This window comes from Meleagris gallopavo, chromosome 2 (genome assembly GCF_000146605.3).
Source record: "Meleagris gallopavo isolate NT-WF06-2002-E0010 breed Aviagen turkey brand Nicholas breeding stock chromosome 2, Turkey_5.1, whole genome shotgun sequence".
Classification (NCBI taxonomy): Eukaryota; Metazoa; Chordata; class Aves; order Galliformes; family Phasianidae; genus Meleagris; species Meleagris gallopavo.
Genome location: NC_015012.2, coordinates 3,494,146 through 3,518,588, shown reverse-complemented (window position 1 = coordinate 3,518,588; position 24,443 = coordinate 3,494,146). Strand labels below are relative to the sequence as shown.

The window sequence follows — 24,443 nt, the reverse complement described above, 5'->3', positions numbered from 1 at the left end:
AAGCCCCAGGGCAGGAGATGCTTTCCCCAGATCTCCATTCTGCTACATAAAGTCCTTCCCTGACTATTTCTCTAATCCCTATAAGGACTGCTACATTTCTCTCTGAAAGATAACACCTGGAATTTTAGTAGCTGAGTTCTGGTCTCCTAGAAAGTCTTACTCTTAGGAAATAGATAGACATCAGACTATTTGAAATCATTATTTGCTATATCTGCATGTGCAAATATAAGGGGTTTTTATATCTGCTGATTTGGGAATCACTGATCACCAGAAATCCTATGAAAGCCAGAATAATTCTACTTTATGTGATCGTAAGACACAAAATGAAACCAGAGTATTATTACACATGAAGTTCATCCTTTAGTCTGACAACCAATCTGCTGCCCACCAAATAAACTTCTCTGTAGCCAGAAAAGACATACTGGCTCACCTTCATATTTTGCTGGTAAGAAACATAACTAATCTATTATGAATGAGGAAAGACTGCTTAGAAAAACAACTTCTATTAAAAAACAGAGAAGACTTTCTATGAAGAGTCTTAATCCATAGCCCACTGAGTTAGAATAGACTCACTACCATAAAACAGAGACCAAATTCAGGCCTCTGATATGCTTGAAAAATTAGGTATCTCTTTCAACACCTGGAGCCTCAGACATTCCCCCATCATTCCTAAACCCCATTCTCCCTTCTGTTTACCACTATACTTTTTCTGTCCAGAATTAAACATGAGAAGAAAAAAAGGAAAATGAGATGCTATAAATTGTTACATCATTAAGAAGGAAGTAAATAAATAAGAAAGGATGCTTATTAAATACCGGCTTCATCTTGTTATTACAGTAAAAAGCAAGCAGCAAGAAAGTTTAGAAACTAAGCATAATGCATTTAAGAGTATGCATTCAGTGTTTTCCAAAATATTTTGATCTTTCATTCACATTTATAGCCCTGCAGCCATCCAGACTCAGGTATGCAACATCTACGTTTAATTTAGTTGCATTTTTGGAAGTAGTCAGAACTCAAAGGCAGATATAAAACTGGAATGTTACTGCATGTTTGGGAATAAGATATCTAGTGAAGATCTAACCTGTTGCTCTCTGACGAACAATATTTCTTGCTTTCTCAACTCCGGGAGCTCCAGAGGTGGTGGCACTTCTGAATCTCATGGGCTCCACAACTTCAGGATGACTCTTCCAGCTTAATGAAAAAGATCTTCCCACTACAGCTGTCTTCTGAGGCTCTAAAACACCACCTAAGAAAAAACAAAATTATTCTAGCATTTAGTATTGTATTTAGCTCTGTCATTTATTCTTCTAGGGTTTGAATGAACTTACAGGCATTCCAACATGGAAAAAAAAATTCATCTTCAAATCAGTGTAGCTGATGTAGTAATTGCTTTAGAATCACAGTAAAAATTCAACTATGTGCACCAATTGCAAAGCAGCATATGAATGCAGTCGAAATACTGTAATTCACAAAGTTTAATAAAATTACATGGAAAAGAATTTTGACATTGATGACTACGCCAGAATATAGCACAAGAAATCATGATTCATTCCTGCTGCACAGAAAAAAATCATTTTGAGCACATACTAAAATCTGCTAACCAGCTACCATCTATTGACCCCAATTACCCTTCCTAGCACAATGAACATAAAAATCCAAAGCCCTTCAAATTTGATTAATCAGGTTCTTACACAAGATTAAGAGGTATTTAATGTTAGATCTTTTAAAGTTTAAACTTGAATATTTAACTTGTTTGATACAAAAAGCACTGAAGCATGGGGACTAACCCTTTCCTCTCTGCTTTTTTTCTTTCTGTTCACTGAGCTTATCCAAGGGTAAGTTAGTCATTTCCACCCCGTACACAGTTCTTGCTAGCACTGCTGTTAGAGAGTCCATGATGTTGGCCCACTCATTTATGAGCTCCTCCCAGTCAGTCAGGGAAGACAGAACGCTAAGAAGCTCATCCCACAGCTCCCGAGAAATGTAGACGCTCAGGTTTGCTCTGATCCAAGCCACAATGAGAGTCTAGGAGGAAATAAACAAGTGACAGGTCACACATCTTTGCTGAAATTCACACAACACCATCTTGCATATTAGTACTGATTAGCAGTGACACACAGATACATAGATACTATTCATCAAAAAACATTCCCAGAAATGAGTGGGTAGATATTCCTAAAAGTTACTGACCAAGGAAATTTAAAAATTCTGAAACAGATGCTTCAGCTGGTCTCTATTTCTCCTGGTAAGCTAATATATTATTCATAGAGCAATAATAATAGAGTAGAAAACAGAACTGATCATCGCAACACCTTTCAAATGATTATAGAGCTGGAGTTATGTCTGCAACATTCGGGTCTGAACACATCATGTACAAATGGATGCACACAGATTTTCATCTTCTTAAGTGTGACTTAGTTTTGACTTGCCAGATGAACTTCTACAAGAAGTTGCATACAGCTCACAGTGTAGAGCTACTCACTGAAGATATCCTACAATTAGACTATCTGCCTGTGCTAGCACAGTTTGCAACACAGCCCTGAAGAATAGATCAAATCAACTGCTTCTGACACCTGGAATCTGTCTTAAAACAATTAGCTGTATTACTGCAAAGGAGAACTTCTTCATGTTTTACAAATACATTGCATAGTACTGTGCAATAGTACTTAAGCAAAACTATGGGCATGGAAAACTGGTGCCAAACACACAGAAAATACTCACTCGGAAAAGTAATCCTGACATGCTCTGAGCAAACGTATCCTTTATTTGGTTTTCTTTTGGCTTCTGCATCACTGCTTCTGTTATTCTGAGGAGTATCTGTAACATCTGCTCCCTGGTTCCAAAATAAAATTGTACTTTTTGTTCACAGTTTCTATTGATCATTCTTGTTCATTTTCACGCAACAAAAAACCTGTTAATCCTCAGTAAACTTTACACATTGAGAATGTGATCACACAAAGATTTCAACAGAATTTTTGCAAAATAACACCAGTTGACTGTGGGCTGTAGAACTTAATTTTTGAGAAGAAAAACTCAGGAATGGAAGTAATGAGCAGAACTTTGAAATCAAAAAGCACTTTGATGAAGACACAGCAGAACCTACAACCTCATAAATCAATTCAGATGCAAGTTGTAAGCGTGGCATATGTAACAAGGCCCATCACTGAGTAAGTTCTCTCTCACTCTCTCCCCTTCCCAATAATTGTCCCATAACAGCTAAATATTAATATTCTTCTCTTAGGCATAGAATATATTAAACTTACCATGTCTTTTTATTCATTGATAGTTCCATTATCATGCGCCTAAAAATACTGAGAACTGCCTTGCAAGCATCAACTTGCTCCTTCAGAAGCACGGGGACTTCAATGCATGGTTCCAGTAAAAAAACATTTGCAGAGTTTGTCAAGAACACCTTCAAGACACAGGTATTTACAGTCAGTTTACACAGTGCAAGAAAAAAAAAGTCAAGGCTTAGAATAATAGAATACTTGTCCTCTCTTAGTTAAATCATTCATTTTCCTTAGAGCAAGTTTCACATTTCATCTACCACTTTATTGTTCTAAATCATTCTAAATCAAAGTCAGATGGCATTACATGATAACAAGGGCATATATCACATAGTCCATTGTCTTGCAGGTAACTCTTCTGTTTGGTCAGGTAGGAGTGCCAATCCTCCAGCTACTCATTTCCCAACATTATATGCTTAAGCAAACACCACCATTTCCAATTAATGAGGTACAATAAAAGCATATGCACAGTTCTAATTCACAGTACCAACTGTGGGAAAAAAAAATATGTACCTCATACCTTAAAACAGTTATCCAGGCCTGAGACATGAGCACACGGCTTAACATACATTTTTATAGTTATAAATGAAGTTCAAATCGTATCTGATGAAAACCATCAGCTCCTCATAGTTTCTTTCCTTAATTTCAGATTTTTAATTTCAGAAAGGCCTTTATCTAAGTTCTTAAACCAAAATAGGAAATTATAGTTTATATAAGTCAGAAGAGTATTATTTTCAGTAGTGCTAGCCTGGAACCCTCCCAAAATGTTATAATCTGGTAATTAACATGAAATTTAATCTGGCTATATGACAGTACTATAATGTGTAGTATAAGTTACATGACTCTTGCAGCCTTGTAACCTTTCAACACAGCACACCTGTAACGCAGCTTGAGCACCAGCTTTAACATTTTTGTCCTCATCTTCTAATACACATCCTCTGTTAACAGCACTGGTAAAGGAGTACGTTCTTCCCCAGCTGGATGAGCGCTTATGTCCTGAATGGTCAGAGGAAAGCTTTCAAAAACATCACTCAGTTAGTGACCAGGGAGAAAGGAAAACGTCCGTATTTATTCAAAATCAATTAAAATGGCAAAAGCAAGAAGAGGGAACTACTGTGTCCTATGTCCATTTCAGCAAGGAAGTCATGTCTGTGCTTGATATCTCAGAGCAAACAGATAGTACGTGGAATTTAAAGGTTCATAAGACTTCAAAGAACTACAGTATTCTGAAATATCTTACATTTTGTAGTCACTGATAGTAGTACATTTGAATTCATGCCTGGAATCACTACAGATTCTGATTTTACAACTCAACCATCTTTCTCGGTATAACAAAGTTTCTATTTAAGTAGCTTTGAATGTGAACATCTAAGTTAATATTTACTACAGTGAACATGAAAAAAAAATGTGATGTCACAGAATTTTTACTTAAAATTTAAGTTCCTAGAGTTACAGATCCAAAGTTTGGACAGAGTACATGCAAATTAGTAGATATTTTCAAGTTCTTAAGCAGTTACCACCACTTCCATTAAGTTCTTGCTACCATATCTCTATAGACAAGGAATAATGAAGCTGCATTTTTCAAAGAGCTGCAATCTTTCTTTGCACTCAGTAAGGCCTACCAAACACTCAGTAATGATTCATATTTCTGGCCCTTAGATATAGTACTTTTTAATCCTGATTTCCCATATAATTTAAATTTTTACTCCCTTTCAAAGCAGGCTTAAGAGATAAACAACATATTGCAGGGAGACAGAATAATGTAAATAACACTGATAGCATACATGTTTACCATCCGTTTGCGCTGATGAATCCTCTAAGCTGATAACTGCATCCTCACTGTTTTCCTTTTTGTCTGGCTCCTCCATGAACACAGGTTTCTCCTGCAGGATCCACTTTCGATACACCTTAACCACTTTTCGTGTTGCAGATATATCAGAGGAAGGCAACAAAAATGCCTAAATTTAAAGTTAACTGATTTTACTGGATATATGGGGCATAGAAATCCATGCATACAAATATACACATGCATCATCACCACCCATAAATAGCACAAATCAAAAATAAAGTAAGAAAACATGTTTTACATCTGTACAAGGAGTTACAGTTAAACAACAACGTATGCATATATCTTCACTCACTATTCTGTAATTATTAAATCCAAACAATTTCCTTGTTGTATTTGTTCAGACAACCACAAAGAGGTGCTTCTGCTCACTGTAAGCTCTCTAAATTAAGGTGTATTCATTACACAGTCATTATTAGGCATAGAGGTCTGGCAGACTGAAAGTTGGGTTCTACCCTACGCTTGTAGAAGCTGATTTCGAATTACATCATTAGTATAGGATATGAAATGCCATTTTAGCAGGTGTGGGTAAAGGCAAGACATTAAACTGTGATGAGAATAGCAGTGACTGGCATTCAATCCTTTCTGACAACATATTCAAAGAACAACATAATGAATTTACTTTCAACGTGCTACCCCTTGTCAGTATTTCTAAAATTCTGGAAAGATGTTCACTGTGAGAGCTTTCCAAGGGCAAAACTGCCTGTTTCCCCACATTTCTGGAGATCTTGGGCATCTAAAAAAATACAGTGATGTGTGTTAGACTCTTGCAGTATTATAAATCCTGGGAAAGTACACACTCACTAAACTGTAGGTGATGTCTACCATATTCTTAATGGCTAAGTACTACTCCTTGCAGTGGTCTAAAGTTAGTTTGATCACAGAACATTTTATAGACTTCTGAAAATGAAATCTAACTACTAACTAGTATCAACTGTTGGAAAATCTTTGGACAACGGTGAAATGGCACAGAAACCAAGGTAGAGAAATTCCATCTGGTACCAAAATATCCACCTCGTTTTCCCAAGAAAGAAAAAGTTCCTGCTTTGGTATTGCATGCATTATATTACAAATTCAGTGAGAATGACTAAAATACATGCTTCAAATTAAAAAAAATCTGTTCAGTCTATGAAGAGATTACCCACTCTTCACAGTTAACAGCAACAGAAGCTGTAGAAATGCATTTCAAAACAAACTTCATAGTATATCTTCCTATAGTCAGTTTAGCTGCAAAAACATTACAGGGGTATCTTATTCAGACTGGGGGAAATCTATGCACCACATAGCATGTTTCCCTTTGTTCAGACAGCATAAAGGACAATATCCAACAGCTAGATGGAGTCTTCAACTCCTAGTCTGCAGAAATTGAAGGGTTAGCAAAAGCTAGATTAAATATGCCACACAGGAAGCACGTTGTTCTCTGAGTTATGAGGAAACTGAAGAAGTCTGATGACAATTGCTAGACTATTAGTAAAGCAGTGGGATGAATGGCTACTACACAAAATGCTTTCAGGAAGGCTGAAAAGTAGGGTAGAAAGAAAGGAAAAATAAAAACACAGAGGAATTCAGAGTGACTAGTGAGATTCCTGTAAGGGAGAGATAAAAACGGGCAGGATCCAAGTGCCACAATCTGCTTCAATTACTGAACACTGATCATATTTAATAAAAGTGCTGCATTCTGTCACCTTCTGTTCCCCAGAAGCCAGTTTAACTTTAGACACACTCTGAACACACACCAGCAGAGGGCAGAACACCACAGTGGTTCTCAACAGACAAAATCGCTCCTTCCTGTCACAATGACATCCATCTCACAAAAGCACTGGTACAAGGAGCTCCTTAACTACGCCACACAGAACACTTCTCAATAAAGCATGCATGCTTACTCTGCTGCTGGAGGGTGTCTCCTATAAATTTATGTGACCTGGAACTGTTGTTTCAACCAATTTCTACCATGACAACATAGCAGAAAAGGACTGGGAATTGACACGTGTATTTTTATCCCAAACAATTGAAAAGATATCAAAATGAAGACAAACACTCGTAGAAGCAATAAATAATGACTCTGAACACACACGTGCACATTTACCTGCCGAAACACCTCATTGACAAAGTTAACATATCCTCGTGTGGACAGGAGGATCCGCTGCACCATCTCATAGACAGTCCGATGCTGCTCCTCGATGCTGCAGAGGCTTGAGTTACTGAGCCGGCGGTCAGACAACGTGCTGCTATTGGAATGGCTTCTCTCTTGCTCGCTTGCATAAGACATGCTGGTTTCCAGTTCAGGGTTTTTATCTTGGTTTCCAACACTAACAGTCTACACAGAAGAAAAGATATAGCTAATTAAATTACTGAAGCGCTGCATACCAAAAATCTGTGATACTTACTCTGAACTCAAGGCAGCAGCATTCATTTTCACAAAGCACACGGGCATCCCAGCAGTCAGGACGAGCAATTTTCAATCTACTTTTTGAATCAAGAAGAAATTTGGTCCTATATGCTATATTGTGCTTACTTCCTATGGGGTCCCCTGCAGCTGACTGACTTGTCTGCTCCCCAGGAAAGAAAGAGGGAGGGGTGCAGCGGTGGGACTGGAGAGCTGGCAGGCACAAGGGAGAAGCAGCTCCAAGTCCATTGCATTTTTGAGAAAGAAAGGATCACATCACTATACATGGTGCATATTCTTAGGCATTATTATTCCCGACAGCTCTTTGTCAGATATTGTTCTGGCGTGGCATTCCATTTATTTTGCAACATTTCATCCTGAACCATGTCTGGCTAAAATAATTCACACAATAATACAGAGGACAAAGCCTCTGGAAGAAAGTGAACAAAACTGCATCTGAATTGCTGGACAAAGAATGCTACTTACACTAACTGAAAGCATTACCCAAATGCAGTTTGGCTTTACATTTACTTCAACAAGGCTGCTGTCTCTTTGACAAACAGAGCAGCAGTACTGTCCCTACTACTTCTCATAAGAAACTTACTTGTAAAATTTTGCCATACTAACAAGGCACAGGCTACAGGCACTGAAGTTTCTAACAACTAGGAAGTCAACATGTGCCAAAAGCTGACACTTGGTTTCAGCTAAGTGATAACTTTTACAAGGTTCCATTCTGAAGGCAGTAATATCTTTATATAGCCTAAATATTTAATTGGTGTCAGTAGTCTATAAAATTCAGTGAAAAGATTTCATTTTCCAAGCAATGCCTGTTGCAACGGCACAGCACATATTTAAGCAGAAGGTGAAAATTCCAATGAGAATGAAAAGGTTCCTAAAAAGCACCTTCAGCAGGTAAGCTACACTTAACCCTTCTAAGGTTTCAAAACTCTTCAATGAAGAACTTCAAAATTAATTAACATGAAAATATACAGTTTGACTTTCATAGCTAGTGAATGTTTTTCCACTCAAGCCAGATTTGACACTGACCTACAATTCAAGAGAAAAATCTAAAATTGACATTGATCCTAGATTTTTAATGGGAAGCTAGAGAGTCTCCTAAAACAATTTATTTCCACAAAATTCATGTTAAGCCCCTAATCCTACAGAAACCTCAACCAGAATTTAAAATATTTTTCTGTATCTCATTGTAAACAGCTGCTATAATCAAGAAGAAAACAAAACAGTCTTTGATGTTACAGGGAAATGGTCTGTGCCTCAAATAAGTTTGACAGCTTACAGATTGAATTCCAAAAGTCCAAAGATAACAGCGATGAAATCCGGTAAGGCAAACAGATATGAGAAAAAAATGTAGTTAATTACTTAAGAGATTCCCTTGAAGAATCCCTCCTTCATAAAAGAAAAATAATCAATTTACAAGTATATCAGTTAATCATTTGGGGATTGCATTTCTTTCTTGCTGCAGCTGTCAGCGCGCTGCAATCACTTGCAAGGTTTCTAGCACATCCAAAGAGAAAAAAGGTAAGCTTTAAAGCACACCTGGATAATTTTAGGGAGCATTTCTCCTCCATTTTTTGTATGCTGAACAGCAGTTAAGTATTTCTTTTCAAGAAAGAAAGTAACAAGCCATTTAATAAATACAACTCGAGCTGCCATATATGGAATTTTTGTGCTGTAGACATTTTCATTGTTTCGTGTTGCAGTAATGTATACAGGTCTTGGTCTTGTATCAGGAATATCTGGTGAGATAAAAAGAGAAAATACAGAGAAAATCTCATCTTAAAAAACTTGCTTCCAGACTGTTTAAATGCACAGAACATGTCACCAACAACATTTTTTCCATGTGAAATAACAGATGCAGTGACTGACCATTTTTATTATTTAACACTTGTATTAATAACTTTACTACTTCTAAAGAAAAGCAAGAACACAAAAGACAAATCTTTCACGAAGGCTATGATTTGTATTAGGCAAAAGAAAGAAAAGCAAAAGAGTAGAGCTGCAAAGAGTAAGACAAGATCCAAAACAAACATGAGTCTGCAAGATAAATTGAGTTTATAAATTTCCCCGGGTCTTATTAGTAAGGTAGAATGAGAAAGAGAAGATGACTCAGGAACACTCAGTGAAAAGATTAAGGATACTCAGCACATGGGAAAGAGATGTTAGCTCAGGTGCAAAGAGCAGCGCACAAGCTGAAATAAAAGAGAGAACACACAAGGGAAGAAAGTGGAAGAATGCCAAACAGAGATAGGTTGGGTCACAATTAACACAGATGCTTAGATTTGGAGGGGAAAAAATCACTTGTGCACAGCTGAAATGCAGGGAAGAACTGTGCTCCAGTTGTGAACGTGACTGAAATGGCACTGAGGTGAATTCAGACACTAAGAGCAAATTGCAAAGACAGGAGTTGGAAGTCAGAGGAAGGAAGAGAGGAGTGACAAAGAAGAGGCTGTATCACCTGATGGTTGACAACACTGCTCCTATTGCTTCTAATACATAATTCAGTAGAATATTAGGAGAAAGTCTAAGGAAAATGTGAGCATTACAGAAATAACATGCTTTTAATTCCAGAGAAGTGCTTCCTATAGATGCTTCCAGCAACACAAACTCAGCTTGTTTATTTCACAGCTACAACTCTGTTTTCTTTTATTTGACTTTTGATGCTTATTTTTTCTGTTTAAGGAAGAAAGGACTTTTTTTTTTTTTAACTTAAAAGATAAAACTTGCTACTTACCTAGAACAGGTTTGTAGAGGTTAGTTAGTTTTGTAAAAGATGGAAACAAGTGTGGAAGGTAGTATTTTCTGAACAAGGTAAAGAGAAACTTAAAACCAGTGTCTTGGTTCTCCTTATTCTTCCACTCCAAGCTTGCAGCCTTTGCCACAGAATTAAAAAAGAAAAGAAGAAACAAAAAGCTTGAAGATCAAGTTTTATACTGATAGTCATTCCCTGTGATGACAAAACGTTGCTCTACTTAATGAGAAAGATGAACAACTGCACTTTAACACGAGAGATGAAAAAACAACAGCCCCAAATTTATTTACTTTTTTAAAAAGCACAACACGAAATACTACCTTGAAGGACTTTAGCAAATCAGAGAAACAAAGCTCGTTAGAACACAACCCTCCCAACATGAATAGTTAAAAACATGCATCTCCTCCGCACCTGAATTACCATATATTTTAATAGTAATTGAAGAAAATAGCAGGTTTGGTCTTCAGCAATTTTCTCTCCAGAGACAGCTGGCAAAAGTGGGGTAATTTCTTCTGGAAAAATCTTAGCTAGAATAAAGAGAAAATGCTTTAAACATAGAAAACCTGAAGATACTGAAATAAATAATATTCTCTATAAAAAGATCAATTTATTAATAATTACTAATGTGCTACTAAGATGCACAAAGCCAAAACTGTTTGGACTTCCTGTGTTTTCCCATACACCTTCACAGACATCTGAGGACAGGACCAACCTTTGTTTTAGTGCAGTCTGGAAGGATTAACACAAGCAGTTGCTGCAGGTTAACAAATAAGCTGTAAATCTACACAGTAACTTACTTTGCAGTAAGGTGTTCATATGGCTTCACCTCGATATAAAAAAATAACAACAAAATTGTTCTTAACTCAGAATGACAAAACCTGAAGGCCATAACACTGCAAAAAAATGTCAATAGCTTGACAATTGCAGGCCACCTCTGAGCTACAAACAGTACCAATCACACAGCACTGTCCCTGCAAGCTGCCTTTCAGGTTCACAGTGACTTCGGGAAAGGGAGAAGGTGAAACATGCAGCACAGAAATTGTGTTTACTCACCATCTGGTGAATTAGGAGGACTAATGACGTTATCTAGTGTACAGGGACCTCGTGAGGACAAAACGGGTGGAAACCCAGGCACCAGGCATGCAAATATTAATATCTGCTCTTCTGTACAGTTAGTCTGAAGTGCTTGAAGCCAGAGAAGAAACAGTCGGATTCCTTCACATCTTATCTACAAGGGGATGATTTTGCAGTAAAAAATATGAAGACAAATTTTAAAGTACAGTAATGTAGTTGAATAGTTAAGAAAGTGTATGACAATACATTGATTCCAATTCTGTGCTAGTAAGTCTTTTGGTCATAGCATAAGTAATCCTACTGCTAAGTTAACCAGAGCAGAGAAGGGTGAGAGTGAGCTGTACCAAAACTGTGTGTATGATGGCCCCAACCTCCATTGGAGGACAAGGAGCTGACCTGCTTCTGTCCTGCCAATTACAGAATGCCAGCTCCATGCACGTTAAGGCAAGCTGCTGTCCTCAATGTGAGCAGGACCAGAAGATCCCCAAGAAAACCGGGATGCAACAAAACCACCAAGGCAGAGTATTCTGTAAGTTCACCTTCTTCTTTCTCATTAACAATTTGATTTTAGCCATTTTTTGGAGTAAGAGAAATGGATTTAAAACTATTTAGCGAAACCAAGAAACCTATACATGTGATATAATGTACTTCATGCCAGAGAGTTCTGAATAAATGAAGTATTAAGCAAATACATTGCTAGCTTCTCTAGCTAGATTTACAAAGGTCATTAGAGCAGCACAACTGAGGAATATGAATTTTAAAATAGCCTACAGTTCCAATCTTAAAGCCTGTAATTAAAAGGTGAGTGGAAAAGCCCAGTGATCTGAAAAAATGTTGATTCTGAAAATCTGTAAAATAATTTGCTTCATACAAATTAAATGAAAAAGAAATCAGAGTACATCATAGAAGAGAGATACCTTGAGAGAGTTTCCAGTGTGCAAAAGTTTCTTCAAAATCGACCCTGGATTAGGAAGATGAAACAGGCATATATCAGATGTTAAGATGCTTTTTAAAAAAACACTACAGAAAAGGCTACTTTGATGCTATTCCTGTGCTGTCACTACACTGGTCTTCAAAAAAGATGAAAATTTCTGGGGGATAAAAAGCAAAATGATAGACATGATACTCATGTCTATTTAAGAAAAAAAAAACCAAACAACCAAACAGCTACTGAAATTGCAAAATATTTTGATTCATGTTTAAAAACAAGAGGCCAACTGCTTGTTCCAAATGCCTGGCTTAAAATTAGAGTGATCTTACATACCAAATTCTTCAGCTAAAAATGTTTCTAGTCAAATTCCTCACAAAATAAAAGAACTTACAACTCAGTTATTTCACCTGGCTTTGAGAATTACAGCCTTACTTAAAGGTGAGCCTTTGAGATCTCTCCATTTCAAAATTTTAGATGGAAGTTATTAACATACGTAACAACTGCATATTAGCAGATACACACAAACATCAAGCAAAAAGCAAAGTATGAGGTGCACTTCAAATAACTGCAGCCAAATTTCGTAGCTCGTTTATCAAACACAGCTATAAATTTATCCAAATACAACTGTTCAAAGGGAGCAAGAACGTAAATACATTAGCTCTAAAGCAACTGCCTAAAAGCAAATTTCTCTGGACTCACTGAGATGAAATGGAAGTAAAGTGGTGAAGCAGACATCTCCTTCTAGTTTTCTCAGTGCTAACTGGAAATGTGACAACAGCCCTTTCCTTGACCTTCACCTTCCACTCATTATTTCTTTTGCAACAGCAAATACATTGTTGGGACAAAAACATTACAGCTGATGAAATGGTGTTGGAAAACAAACCAAGCCAACCAACCCAACAAAAAAGAACAACAACGAAGAAATACATCCCATTGCTCCCCTCCCAAAGCAGCATAAACTGTCCAATTTACCTCAACAAACAGCAAAAGAAAATATTGTGATCACCTTGGAAGCATTCAGAAGTAGAATTTTCACAGTTGTTAATGAATCAAAGATGCTTAGTTCAGTGGACTGCAAGTTGTTTGGACTATCAAAATACAAGTATTTTCCTCTCACTTGACTGTAATTTATTCAGTCTGGTCAAATGAGGACAATAAAGTTTTCTTTGTCTCCTGCATATGATCACAAAGGATGGTCAAAGGAAATATTTAAATAATTAGAAAGTTAACTTATTCGAAAATAAAGACAGCTGAACAATTTTCTCATATAGCATTTTTAGAACCTGATTTGAAGATATTATCTGAAATCCCTATACTATCTACTGAAAAACTCATCAATAAAAGTTCAGTAATCCAATATTCAAGAGTGACTCAAACCATTAGACACTTATTATCTGAATGCTTTAAGGTGAACAACTAGCAGAAGAATATCAAGTTTTAAGCCAAGCCCCCTAAGTGTCTATTATCAAACCCTATTATTTTCTTTTTAGGCATGTGTTGGAAGGCAATGTTCAGTTCTACGCTTATGAAGACTTCTGCAAAATACCTGCTTGCGGACAGAATGGAAAGAAAGCTAAGGAAAAAAAGGCTGAGCTTTACCAGCTCCTTTCCTGTGCTCCTCCTATTCTCCCCTTGCTCCAGAAGCCAGCGTATGTATTGCAAATGTCATGGAGTGCAGATAAAGAATGGAGAGCCTCTTGGTTTGACCAAACAAATGCCATCCACAGGTTCTTGCTCCTGAAATGGCCAGTGTCAATTGGCTTGGCAAATCCTCCACTGAATGAAGGATCCATGAAAGACAGCTGGGGCCAAACTTACAGAAGTGCTGTGTATTCAGAATTCCACATACACAGGCCAACAAGACTGTGGGCCACTCAAAGTTATTAAAAAAGTTTAAATTTTTGTCGTTTATTTCTTTGTTTCACTATTCCAACTCTGAAACAGAAATTCCTCTTTTAATTCTCACGGATTGTGGTAACCGAGTGCTTCACAAGTATTAATGAATTAAAATGTACAGAGAATAATGTCACAGGATTACCACAGAAGAAATTAAGCACTTATGTGATATAGCAGCCCAATGGTTTGCATTTAGTGTAACTTGTGCTTAACTGCACAACAGTCACCAATGGAAAGCAGAAACGTATCAGAATATATTTCCAAAAGGAGACCAAGTTCAATGGCATCTATATCTAGGCAAAGAGCAATTTTTATTACAACAAATTTGCATGAGCATCTTGTATGTGATCATCTGTGAAAGACTTCACAGTGCAAATTTGCAAGAGATCAAACACAGATTTCACAACCCTTCTCAATCTTAATTTTTGGACTTAGTCTGTGAATGCAAATGGGCCTCCATTTCTTAATTCACCCATTTTCCTAATTCACCCAATTAGGAAAAGGTGTGCTGGTTTAGATCCCTCACCATTTTCATGCTCTAAAAGCTATGAAAGAGACAAAAAGAGGATCACAGTAAATCCAAGAATACAAAAATTCCAGGAGCTTTCATGCAAAAATACAAGTGAAGCAAGCAATCAAAACCACACAGAACAAAAACACACAGAGCTATTTTGACAGGTAAAAAGATTTTCCAGATGTTCCAAGAATTTTCAGATGCAAATCTCACATATAAGTACCATCTGTGTGTTGGGCAAAACTATGTCATTCAGTGGTTTAAAGGACCTGTAGAACCAGGGAAGTGATTACAGAAAACACAGATTTTATTTTTACTAGAACATTTTTAAACCATTCCTTCTTACCTATACTGCGAAAATGCCATCGATAAAAAATCCTCTCAGGTAGTAGTTGCAATATTTTCTGCAGGAAAGAAAACTAATAGTCAAATTTTCCATAATAAACTGGCTTATTCAGAGGATACAGATAAACTGATACACAAAACATAAATGAAATGGTTATACATAGGGAGGGAAAACACAACAGAAGATAGCTATAATAATTAGAACTCTTCACCATTACTTACTCCCTTGCTACATAGGAAGATGCTTGGAATGATTCTAAATAAATGCCATAACACTGACACAAACCTCTTTCCCCTTCCCCCTCTCCTGGAATGCCCTAGCATTTCAGAATATAAACTGATTTCTAATGAAGACGTTACAGATTGAATTTCCTTCTAAGAGGCTCACTTTGGGTTACATTTTTCTGAAGTGTCTGGTAATAACTACTGTTAGATTGATACAGTCCAGATTTTGAGATTGGGTGGCTTAGGTCTGCCTTTTCATCAGCTAATGGGGTCTATCTCCCAGCTAAGGCAGAGATGAGCAGCAGGGCAGTTATTTTTACCGTGAGATGATTTACCTGTGTTTTCAGCCGCTGAGTGAAACCGAGCCAAATTACACAAAGCTAGCCTAATTTAATTCATAGCACACGCAGTTAATAAAGCACTTATGTGGAATAATACACGGCGATCTTCCTCTGACTGATGCTAACAGAGGCAGATCAAACAAAGAAAGAGGTTTGGTCAAGCCCATTTCCCCTCAGTTTTGTTATTCAACAGAGCATCCACAAAGCAAAGCAATTTAAGCATATGCTTAAGCGCTTTCCTGAACGGAGTCCTATAATATTAGTTGCACAGAACAGTTGGGGTTACCAAACATTTTTTGTCAGCTTACTGGATGGTAATGTTATTAAATAATTTGGATAAATCCAACCTATCCAGGAGTCTAATTTTGGTAAACGTGGCTTTTAAATAGTGTTTAAATCAAGTTTCAAGACACTTAAACATATATATGTTAGCATAATAAACTAGGATTTGGCAAATAGGTTTAGTATTAGTAGAGGACAGCTAACTTACTGATGCTCAGCTTCCCAAAAAGGCAAGAGAACACACGTTTGCGTACAGATTTCAGAGAAAAAATGTCTAGAACTTACAACTTTTCAGTTACTAGGATATGAAATTTAGAAGTTACATCTAAATGGGGAATAGTTTTGACACCTTCTTTAGGAAATAAAACTGAACAATCCCACACATGACTAGCAGTCGAGGTTTAATCATCAAATAAAATCACCAGAAAAAATTTCTGCATAACGAAATGCCATCAAGTCTTCAGAAAAACCACATGCAGGATGCAGAATGAATGACAAGTAATTTAAGCAGTGGTGACCCATTTGCTGGTCTTTTGCACATAAAAGCTCACAAGAAATAAAGCGTCACAGCCAAGAAAGCAACAATTTGTGTTTTAGGCCATCCTTCAGAGACGGCCTACACACGAATCATTACTGCTGTTAAAAACACTATGCTTGAGAGATGGATTATGACAATTTTTATTTTTCACAACAAAGTGCTGCAGCAACTGTATACAACACTGAAAGTCACAATCTTTAGAAGACGGAGCATTCCCTTCCCCATGGCAGAAGATGGAAGTCATGACAAGTTCACAGACTTAGGGAACCAGACCTCGGGTCATACAGACAGACTGCTCTTCCTTTACATCCACAGCACATGCTCCCCAAATAGTATTTGGCATTTCTAAAAGTGAATAGATAAATAAATCAGGCACATCCCTCTCATGTCCTCGCCGGCTCTTTTTCAGCGCTATCCCCAGAGCTCCTCCATCAGGCCACAGGGGAAAACTCTCCTAGAGAGGGGCAACCAAAGCCTCTCTGAATTCCACAATACCCCCCAGGGAGAAGCCTTCACGTGCCTTCACATTTATCTCAGAAACAAATAAATAAATGCACTTTATTTCTATTTTTTTAGACCAGTAAAAGAAGTACAGCAATCATCACAGCAACAAAGGCCGCCCTAAGCAAGATACCTTCAGCTTGTCCTCAGATAGAAATTCTCTCTCATTTGTTTCAGAACACTAACTACGGGGAACCAATTTGATTAAATTTCTCAAGAATGAAGCATTTCTGTATAAATAAAAAAATACACCTGGAAAATACATCCATTTCACTGAATAAATCTGAAATACATTTGAACACCAGGCATGCCGTACTCATTTGTTATTAGGAAAGACTTGTTGAAATTACCTGATGACGTACAAACGTTTTCCTTAGCTGCAAAAAGAAACAAAACCCATTTCCCAATAGCTTTAACAATGTTCTTAGAGTCATTTTTCCAGTTTGAACATCCCAAGTGATCGAGAACTGAACCAAAGAAGCACCTCTGGTGGTGCTGCCTGAACACAACAGCACACTGAGGCGGGCAAGGTCTCACCATGCCCTCTCTTCAAGCTGCAGATTTAACAGCTCGACAATTAAATGTTACTTGGGAAAGACCAGAGGCATGACAGCATGCAATACACGAGCATCTGGCATCTTGCAAAATTTCACTCAAACTTGGAGTGAAATTCATTTCTAGAAAGTTAACTATAATAAGGTGTAAGCTGCATAAGCTGACAATGTGTCGAAGATGCAAAATTCAGATCTATTTTGAGAAAGAATAACTCTGGCATCTGAGCTGATTTTAAGCCCTGTTCAAAGCAATTTTGGCACAAAAATACTGTGGCAGAGTCTGACAACTACTAGGAAAAGCTAGATGATACTTTTAACTGCATAGTGATGGGAGGACAGAGGAAGAAGGAAAGAACATGCCTATGGTTTCAAAAAAAAAGCAGCTATAATAAATAAATAAGAATAAAATGCAAAATAAAAGCATCTCTGTCAGGTGACTGAATCAAAACAATTTAAAGTTTGAAAAAAATAATAAGAGGACTGAAGTTCCTGCCTAGGGAAAGCTTCAGTACCCCCCAAAAAACTCCTGACACAGCAAAAATTGGGACACTTCAGTTGTTTCTCACACCTTTCTCCGTTTCAGCATCTCAAAACCAGGAAAAAAATATGTGTTCATTTTGGAAAAATGCAAAGATGCATTTAATCATCTGCCCAGGATGACCCAACACTAAGGTGAAGTCATTTTAAAAATCAAATTAGGTTACTAACATCGCAGTGATTTTGGAAGATATCAGAGCTTTGCAGAAGACTGAAATGAACAGAATTCATCTAAATTCAGAGGGCACATTTGCTCCTGCAGTGCAAATATGCATTAGCATGTTTAAAGGTCTATTCCACTAAATGAAAACTTCGGCAAATTCAAAGTTAAGACTAGAACACTCTTTTGATTGGTAATTTTCACATATGTGCATTAGCCACAAGACAAGGAGAGCGCTACAGCATGACATAATATTCTGTCATGCACGTGCACGGGTCGTTGTCCTTTCAACTTGCTATTTCCAAGAATATATTCTTCACTCTCCCAACCCCCAGGGTTCTCAAAAACTCATATTGCCATTTCTATAAAACAAATGATAGTTCCTTGCACTCCAGCCTAGACTTTTAGCAACACCGCTGTGAATCCAAACTGGCTATTGACATCTTGCTTGTAGTTTCTCAGTACACTAATAAGAAATATTTTAAGAAACCCCACAGTGTGAAATAATATTGCTTTTTCAGAAAACACATAGATCTATTTAATGCTTAGTGCTTTGCTGCATCTATATGGTAATCCATTATAGCACACTTGAAATAGAAATTAGGTATTACTACTGATCAACACATCAGGGTATCTGTCAGTTCTTTTAACTGATTATCCATAGTTCTTTTTCTTCCCGACTTCCTGCATGACTAGGAATAATGTTAAGTTTAAATCTTAGTTTACACAGGACGCTTGCAAGATCTCTCTCTTCATTTTAACAAAGAACAATAAAAAACACCGAGGTTTGTATTTAAACAGATTCCTCCTGACTATACTAAAACTGCAATTTTTTTTAAAAAGGCTTTTATTTTTGCCAGCTTAGCTGAGTAATATCGTGATTGGTAGCCCTGCATCTATTGCAGTGTGCCACACTGCCCTGAAGGAGAATGCAGAGAAAGCCAAGGCTGTACCAAATCTTACACCAAAGATCCCTACGCCCTGATGTTTTCCAGCTTCACTTGCACAAAAGTGAGATGATAAGCATTGCTGCTCTGCAACACACTATGCAGAGCATCTTATTAACCAGCAACAAAATCAAATGTGTTCTTGCTGATTGAATGTGCTCTCAGAGGTGATGTCAATGACAAGTTCAGAATAATGTTTATTCCAGGGGAATGGATTCTGAGGAAAAAAAAAAATAGCTTTCCTGATACAGCCTGTACATAATGAGGAGTTCCTATTAGTCCGCTGGCAGGTGTACCTACTTTAATCCATATCAAATGTAGAACAGCTCTCCTATGTCTTTATGTTTAAGACTGTTTGGTGTTATCTGTACAGCAGCTTCAGAAGGTTCAACTATTAAAATCTGCCGTAATTTTGAATTTTTTCTGCTGTTATTCACTGATTTAGGTCAGGCCAAGAGCTCAGTGAAGTTAGTATGCCTGCAGCAGTTCTATCTCCATAAAGGGAGACCCTATTTTCTGTATTCATAAATTATTTATAGTGTGAAAAATATCTGCCCAAAGCAAGCAAGACACATATTCTTCCCCAGGCATAACACTATACAAAAAGATCTCCCAAATATACACCATGTACGTTCACGATTTAAAACGGAATGCTAGAAGAATAACATTAATGTTATTACAATAATAGATGAATCAATCATAATTACAGCAGAATAAACTGAAGATTGTTCAGAAAGCTATTTTCTATCTGTTAGAAAGGAGCAGTTTTATTGTTATAAAAAAAAATAAACCTTTCTTAATCTACAGAGCTTGAGAATCAGCCAACCAAGACTGTGACAGGCAGCTTTAAACAGTGAATGTTGTCACCACAGTAAGTAAGAGAACCAAGTAAAAAGCTGGAACAGAACCTAAAACTTGGATCTAAAGCTGAAACTCTCAATGGTAACACAATCTACAGGGATGGAAATTAAGCCACTTACCTGTACAGATATGAAGAAAATCTAAATAGTAAAAATAAAGTTACAGAAAAAGGATAACCCCAAGAAATTAGAAACCAGTGCCCAACTGGAATAAGAACTCAATAATAATTATCCCTTGTGCATAATTTTACAATAACTTTTTATATTGTCCAGCTTCACTACATAATTTAATTCTGCAGAATTCAATTTTAATCACTTTTTTATTTCAACCAAAACGTAGCAAGACATTAGGAGCAACATCCTAAAACAAGCAAAGCACCCTAAGGAAATGTTAGAGATATCAGAAAAACATATTTTTGTACACCCATAAAATTAACAACACAGCTCTAAAACCTTCCAAAAAAAAAAAGCTATGAATGAAAAACTACTGCACATGTCACTGATGCAGGTTTTTATGAGACTAAGCTGTGAAAAATCCCATTTTGTTTTAAGGTGCTTAAGCAGTACTGCTAATTCATGCAATAATCCATTTAAAGTAGACCTACAGTGCAACCACAGAGTGCAATACTTAGTATAATCATAGCACTCTTAGTCTAGAAGGAAGCAAAGTTACATATTTTTTTAGCTGATTTGACTGCATTACTAGACTGCTAAAAAAGAAGGGTTTATTCCTCAGCTGTGGTTGTGATATCTACTGGGCCTCCACCATTGCAGCAGGTGTTCCTCTGACAGATGCAGTGTATTTACTGCATATTGTCTGTAATCTACTTTTCAAAAGGGCTGCTAACAGACTACAGTCAATTATAAACCTATGCTGAATTATCATCAGCCTTTGTGGAACAAGTAACTCGTGCACATCTGCAGTAATAAATTTAGGCTATACAGCTGCTTCTGCAATCATTACATTCAGATTCCGACAGCAGACCAATCCACATCTTAATCTTCTGAGTATGTGGCCACTTGCAGTTTATACTGAGATATGTTTCTGACAACAACGCTGTATTATAACCAGCAGCTACAGTAATAAAATAATCAGCCCGAAGTATGGGCAAGCTCAGTTAACTGATTCGAGGGTTCTGGCGGATGAACAGGCTTACAGCCCAGAGAGCCAACAGCGTCCCAATCTGCATCAAAAGAGGGGTGGCAGCAGGGAGAGGGAGGTGATTTTCCCCCTCTCTTCTTATGAGGCCCACCTGGAGTACTGCATCCAGGTCTGGGAACCCCAGCACTACAGACTTCCAGACTTCAGACTGTTTAGAATGTTCACTGAGAGAGAGAATCCCTTGGGAGTCGGTCACGAAGGGCAAAGTGGTCCAGGAAGGCTGGAATCTCCCAAGAAGGAAATCTTAAAGGTGCAGGAGCAGGCTGTATCTCTGTGCTGTAAGACAAATCAGTGGGGAAAAGACCAGTGTAGCTGAACAGGAAACTTTTGCTGAGACTCCAGGAAAAAAAGTTACAATCTTTGGAAGAAGTATCAGGCAATTCCATAGAATATAAGGATGGCACTAAGGTATACAGAAGGAAAATTAGAAAGGCAAAAGCCCAGCAAGAACTTCATCTGGCTAGCATTGTCAAGGATAATAAGAAATGCTTTTACAATATATTAACAGTAAGAGGAAGGCCAAGGAGAATCTCCCGCTCTTAGGGGACACAGGGAATGTTGGTGCTGAGGACAAAGAAGAGGTTGACACTCTCCATGCCTTCTTTACACCTGTCTTTAACACTTAGGCCAGTTATCCTCAAGGCTTTCAGACCCCTGAGCTGGAAGACAGGGATGGGTAGCAGAATAAACCCCCCACAGTTCAGATGGAAACTGTTACAGACCTGCTGCTCCACCTGGTCTGTTACAAGGACCAGCCCCGTTTAATATCTTTATTGATGAACTGGACAAGAGGACTGAGTGCAGACAACATCAAGTAGAAGGGAAGTGTTGATCTGCCTGAGAATAGGAAGGCCCTATGGAGGGATCTGGACAGCCTGTATCGGTGGGCAGAAGCCAATGGGATAAAGCTCAACAAGACCAAGTGTCGGGTCCTGCACTTTGGTCACAACTATCCCATGCATAACAACAGCTTTGGCTGCATGGAGGTAAAGGCTGTGGGGCTGTTAGCTGACAGCCAACTGAATGTTACCAGCTGTGTGCCCACATGACCAAAAAGGCCACTGAAGGGAGAGCATCTCTTAGAACTAGGCAGCTTCTTGAGGAGTGCTGCACAGCCAGAGAGCCCCTTCACCAGTTGGGCGAGTTTGACTCTTCCTTCTGTATATGACTATTGGTCTACCTACAAACACTTTCTTTGGTACTGCCCAGAACCTATCAGAAGTGATTTTGCCTCTTCATGAGCAGAACAGATGCCCAGAGAGCTGTGGGTGCCCCATCCACGGAGGTGACCAAGGCCAGGTTGGATGGGACCTGGGCAGCCTGAGCTGGTGGGGGGCAGCCAGCTCACAGCACAGGGTTGGAACTGGATGATCTTTAAGATTCCTTCCAGCACAAGCCATTCTAAGATTCTATGACTATAATCTCCAGAAAAATGCTTTCTCTTGTACGAAAGCCAAAGCAGACATGAATACAGGTGTACAGTATTACAGATAGGCATACTGCAGAAGCTATTAGCACATTTCTTACGTTTTACATCCACTTAACATTTAAATCCACCTGCTGTGTGCATATTTTGGATACTTCAAACCAGACATAGGCAGCGTATGAAAAACTTCAACAGTGGCTACTCTGATCAAGTGACCTGCTTTACTGCTTTAGAAGGAGAAGTCACAAAACTAAGGATAAAATATTTCTTCCAGTGAGCACACTGAATCAGTGCTGACTGCACCAGCACGAGATGTGGCTGTTCTTAATGAAGTATAATTATAGAGAATGGAAATAAATTACCTATGTAGTGTATCAAAACCAATAGCATGCTCCTATTTTGCCACAGATGCAAAAGGGTCAGCGTCACAGGAATTGGTATCTGATACCACAGAAAACTGTAACTGCAAAAGCACTTTTAAATTAACTAAAATTATTGTTAATATTACTCCTTTTCGATTATTATGTCTTCTTTGATTAATATGTTGCTTATTGTACCATGAAGAGCCCTAACTACATAGGTGATGTGTAAAATTAAGATTTCATTAAACTACAGAGTGAACTTAGTTTTCAGAGCATTTGTGGAAACAGATGGCACTTCTGCTTAACATACACACTAGGTGTCACTCAAGAACAGCAGCAAAACAGCCACCAAACTATACCAGAAAAAGGCATAAGTCAAATTATTTCATAAATATTTTTATTGACTCTACAAAAAGCTAACCCCCACCACCTGGATTCAGGATTTCTCAATCCTAATTACCTACTTAGCTAATTAGAAGAAAACTCTAGGAAACCTCTGGTTCATGCTGACAACAGATTAAATGGGGTAAGCTTAACAATCAATTAGTTTTGTTTCCTATGGCTGACAATATGAATGTTTAATTACCTGGCATTTACACTCTTCTTGTCCTGTATTCTGACTGACATATTCTTGATCTGTGCATTAAAAGGCCCTAGAAAAAGCTGTTCTCCTAAAAAGCATTAAGTTATTAAGTGTCAGAGGCATAAATGGATTGCAAAGTTACTTCTAGCACATTAACACCGTGAAGCAGATCGCTTCAAATTTCATACCAATCTGGAATGATTTCTTTTTCGTTTCCTCACCGGGCTAAAATACCATTCTCTTCAATCAGAACCAAAGCAGTACTTTGTTCATATATAAATGTGTTTCTTTTTTTCCCCATATATTATGTTTTCCTGATATTTTTAAGCCATACTGAATTGGTTTTTAGCCACAAATTTTCAAGACACAGGAATACATATTTATTCACTTTAACTGGGTGAGTAAGCATTAGCTATTTTCTATTCAATGACATAGACACAGAAATTTAATTACTTATTCAAGGCCACAGAGTAAGTGTATTAATGAGATGCAATTAAAATGCACAGCCCTGCTCAGTAAATGAGGTGATACCTATTCTCACTTGGGGGTGAGAAGGGAGGAACAAAAGAATTTCTCCTGCCACACATACAGGCATGGCATGTGTAAGACCTTGTGTAATTTGATGCTGCCTTGAACAAAATCCTACATTAGATTCTTACCAATACTTTATTGGGAATAAATAAATAAAAAAAGATACCAACTAGAAATGGTGTCCTCCTAGATATAATTTTTTTATAAGTAGAGAGGTTCTCATAGGTGAAGTAGCACGTGGTAGCAGTCTTGGCCACAATGACTACGACATACTGAAGTTTAAAATCTTCAGACAGGAGGAAAACTGTCAGCAAAACCTGAACACTGGATAAACCTGAGCAAACTGCAGGCTGCTCAGACAACTAGTTAGCAAGGCCCCTGAGAA

At 37.7% G+C, this 24,443-nt stretch overlaps 1 protein-coding gene across 1 annotated transcript in view; it reads right to left on the bottom strand.

Annotated features, from left to right (window-relative positions):
- RALGAPA2 (Ral GTPase activating protein catalytic alpha subunit 2) overlaps positions 1 to 24,443 on the bottom strand; it is a gene marked incomplete at its 5' end in the record, with an annotated part of 113,836 nt that overhangs the window by 85,056 nt on the left and 4,337 nt on the right. Inside the window, 13 exons of the mRNA XM_019613468.1 lie at positions 1,082 to 1,246; positions 1,788 to 2,025; positions 2,722 to 2,833; positions 3,264 to 3,412; positions 4,165 to 4,302; positions 5,072 to 5,245; positions 7,220 to 7,450; positions 9,077 to 9,276; positions 10,272 to 10,410; positions 10,701 to 10,816; positions 11,343 to 11,517; positions 12,281 to 12,324; positions 15,051 to 15,108. Coding sequence (XP_019469013.1) covers positions 1,082 to 1,246; positions 1,788 to 2,025; positions 2,722 to 2,833; positions 3,264 to 3,412; positions 4,165 to 4,302; positions 5,072 to 5,245; positions 7,220 to 7,450; positions 9,077 to 9,276; positions 10,272 to 10,410; positions 10,701 to 10,816; positions 11,343 to 11,517; positions 12,281 to 12,324; positions 15,051 to 15,108 — 1,939 coding nt within the window. The remainder of the gene's footprint in view (positions 1 to 1,081; positions 1,247 to 1,787; positions 2,026 to 2,721; positions 2,834 to 3,263; positions 3,413 to 4,164; positions 4,303 to 5,071; positions 5,246 to 7,219; positions 7,451 to 9,076; positions 9,277 to 10,271; positions 10,411 to 10,700; positions 10,817 to 11,342; positions 11,518 to 12,280; positions 12,325 to 15,050; positions 15,109 to 24,443) is intronic.